We start from the raw sequence: 2,425 nt of genomic DNA on the forward strand, positions 1-2,425 counted from the left end.
CTAGCATATGGGAGGCCAGAGTTCACAACGGGCGGCGGGTTGAAGGACGTGGCTATTGGTTATTTCAGAGTTCACAATGGGTGGCAGGTTGAAGGACGTTATTTCAGGAATCTACTTATCCCCCTGACAGACACTGAACTGTCCTGAGAGAAGGGTGAGCCCTGGGACAGTCACTGCCTGGTGTTGGGTCATGGAACCCAGGAGCTTCCTTCCAACTCTGGAAGCCATAAGAGAGTGGCAGTATTTCTGCTGGCCCCATTTTCCTCCCTCCTTGGAAGTATGCTCCTTACTTTTTGGGCAGATAGAGGAGTTACTTTTCAGGCCCCGATACCTGAGCGCTGTAGAAGCTCCTTCCCTATCTTCAAGTGCTTCAATAGCCACAGAACACAAAAGCCATTGAAGAAGTGGCTGAAGTGCTCTGCTACACCATCTGCCTCCCACTGTCGCTGCGTGATCTGAGCAGTCCTGTCTGCCGCAGTCCATGTTCTCAGGTCTGAATTCAGGCTGATGTAATTGTGGCCATCAAAAGCATGACTATAGTGCCCACGGAGGAGGCTTCCGTCTGGCCCCAAGTCACAACCGAGTAAACACTGGAAGGTATGAGAGACTGCCAGGGCCACAAAGTCAGCACTGCCCACCCATCGAATTTTCACCTATACTGGAAATCTGCCCTCGGTCCACTATTCTCTTGGGTTCCGGGTCTCTGCAGATCCTAGGATCTGGCCAAACCTAGGGTCTGGGATCCTGGGCGACCCAGATTGGTCTGCTGAGATGTGAAGGGGTCACTCACCGTTATCGCTCTGGTTATAGACCCGGATTGCGAATCGCAGGTTTTCTCGGGCCCTGTGTGAATAACTCTCCGAACCTCTTCTCTCCAACTCCAAATACTCAGACCCCATCTGCTTCACCCAGGGCCCTCGCGCCTGGATCCTCTGATTAGCTCCATCACTGTCAAAGCGCATAAACTGCATGTAGTCTACATAGCCAACAATGAAGACGTGGGAATCTCGAAGACCCGGACGAGATGCAGTTGTGGTTACCAAATACCGCATGAAGTGTGAACCTGCAGACAGAGCACAATGAGACCCCGACCTTCTCCTGGGATCTCCGGGGGGTGCGCAGGCCGAGAGGGGTTCAGGGCACCAGACTCAGAACATAGGATGGAGAAGCGAGCTGGAGAGTCTGGCTGGGTGATGAGAAGGAATGGCTTCCTGGGTGCTGCCCGGAGCTACCTGGAGCCCATCGCCCTTGCTCCTCCAAAAAGAAGCTACTTTCCACCAGACCCATACTCACGAGTAAAGCTCTGGTTCTTGGTCTGGGTCAGAGTCAGGAACGCTGAGAGCAACAGGAGGGTGGCACGCGGTGCTGTAGCCCCCATCCTTGATGTGTGGGAAAACTGGAGGGAAAAGAGACTTTGTTCCTCTCTGTGGAATTTATAGCGCTGTGGGTTGTGGGGAGATACCACAGTGACTGTGAGTAGTTCTCCAAAATTCCTACATGCACTGGGCATGAAAACATGGGTCCAGATGGAAGGATAGCACAACTAACACAGTTTGTAGGCTACCCAGAAGGAATTTGGGGTTGTGGAGGAGGGACTTCCCAGCCCGTGGTTTCCCCACCGCAGACACCTTGAAGACAAAACCTCAGACTGGGGATTTATGAAAACACTCTTCCTCCTGTACTTGGTGCTCTCTCTGAATCCTGTTCTGAATGTTTGAGATTCAAGATCTCTTTGTGCTTACATAAGATCAAGGACCTCAATCCTCCCCGCTTTGGTTTTTTGAGACAGGGTTTCTCTGTATAGTCCTGGATGTCTTGGAAGTCACTCTGCAGTCGAGACTGTCCGAGAACTCAGAAATCCTTTTTTATTTTGGCTTCATGAATCTTATGAAAGTATCTAAGAAACTTCATGGTTTTATTGAGCTTCAAGAATTACTGTTTTTAGTCGGACTTAGTGACACATCTTTATTCACACCACTTTAAGAGGCTGTGGCAGAGGGGTTGCTGAGACTTAGAGAATAGCATGGGCTATATAAAAGCTTCAATAGCTTTCTCTGGGCTGTAGAATGCAAAATGTCAGGGGATAGTCTATGACTTTTCAAGGTCAGTAGACTTGGAGAACATCAACGGACTATTGGGTCTAGAGAGCAGGCTGGTTTGTAAACTGTTCAAAAATTACTTTCTTTGAACACCCGGGCAGTGGTGCTTTGAACAACGAATGGGACTGAAGTAGATGGTAATGGTACTTGGCAAAAGTCTGTCTGGGATGCTGACAGGCTTCCCTCGATAAGAGTCACTTAACAAAACTGAGGGAGAGGACCAGAGGTAAGTGTTTGCTGTTTTGGTGAGTCAGAATATTAAGCCAGTTAGTGGATAGCAGAGTAAAGCCTTTGCTACTAAATTTCTTTACTCAAAATAATCGCCA

At 49.3% G+C, this 2,425-nt stretch overlaps 1 protein-coding gene across 1 annotated transcript in view; it reads right to left on the reverse strand.

Moving 5' to 3' along the window:
• Positions 1-1,521, reverse strand: part of LOC116074664 (HLA class I histocompatibility antigen, alpha chain G-like) — a 3,407-nt gene extending 1,886 nt beyond the window's left edge. Inside the window, exons 1-3 of the mRNA XM_031347396.1 lie at positions 1,294-1,521; positions 791-1,063; positions 332-607 (exon numbers count right to left, since the gene is read on the reverse strand). Of these exons, the coding sequence (XP_031203256.1) occupies positions 332-607; positions 791-1,063; positions 1,294-1,510 (766 nt within the window). The 5' untranslated portion in view covers positions 1,511-1,521. The remainder of the gene's footprint in view (positions 1-331; positions 608-790; positions 1,064-1,293) is intronic.
• Positions 1,522-2,425: the final 904 nt, after the last annotated feature.

The sequence above is a fragment of the Mastomys coucha genome, unplaced genomic scaffold (assembly GCF_008632895.1).
Source record: "Mastomys coucha isolate ucsf_1 unplaced genomic scaffold, UCSF_Mcou_1 pScaffold3, whole genome shotgun sequence".
Taxonomy (NCBI): Eukaryota; Metazoa; Chordata; class Mammalia; order Rodentia; family Muridae; genus Mastomys; species Mastomys coucha.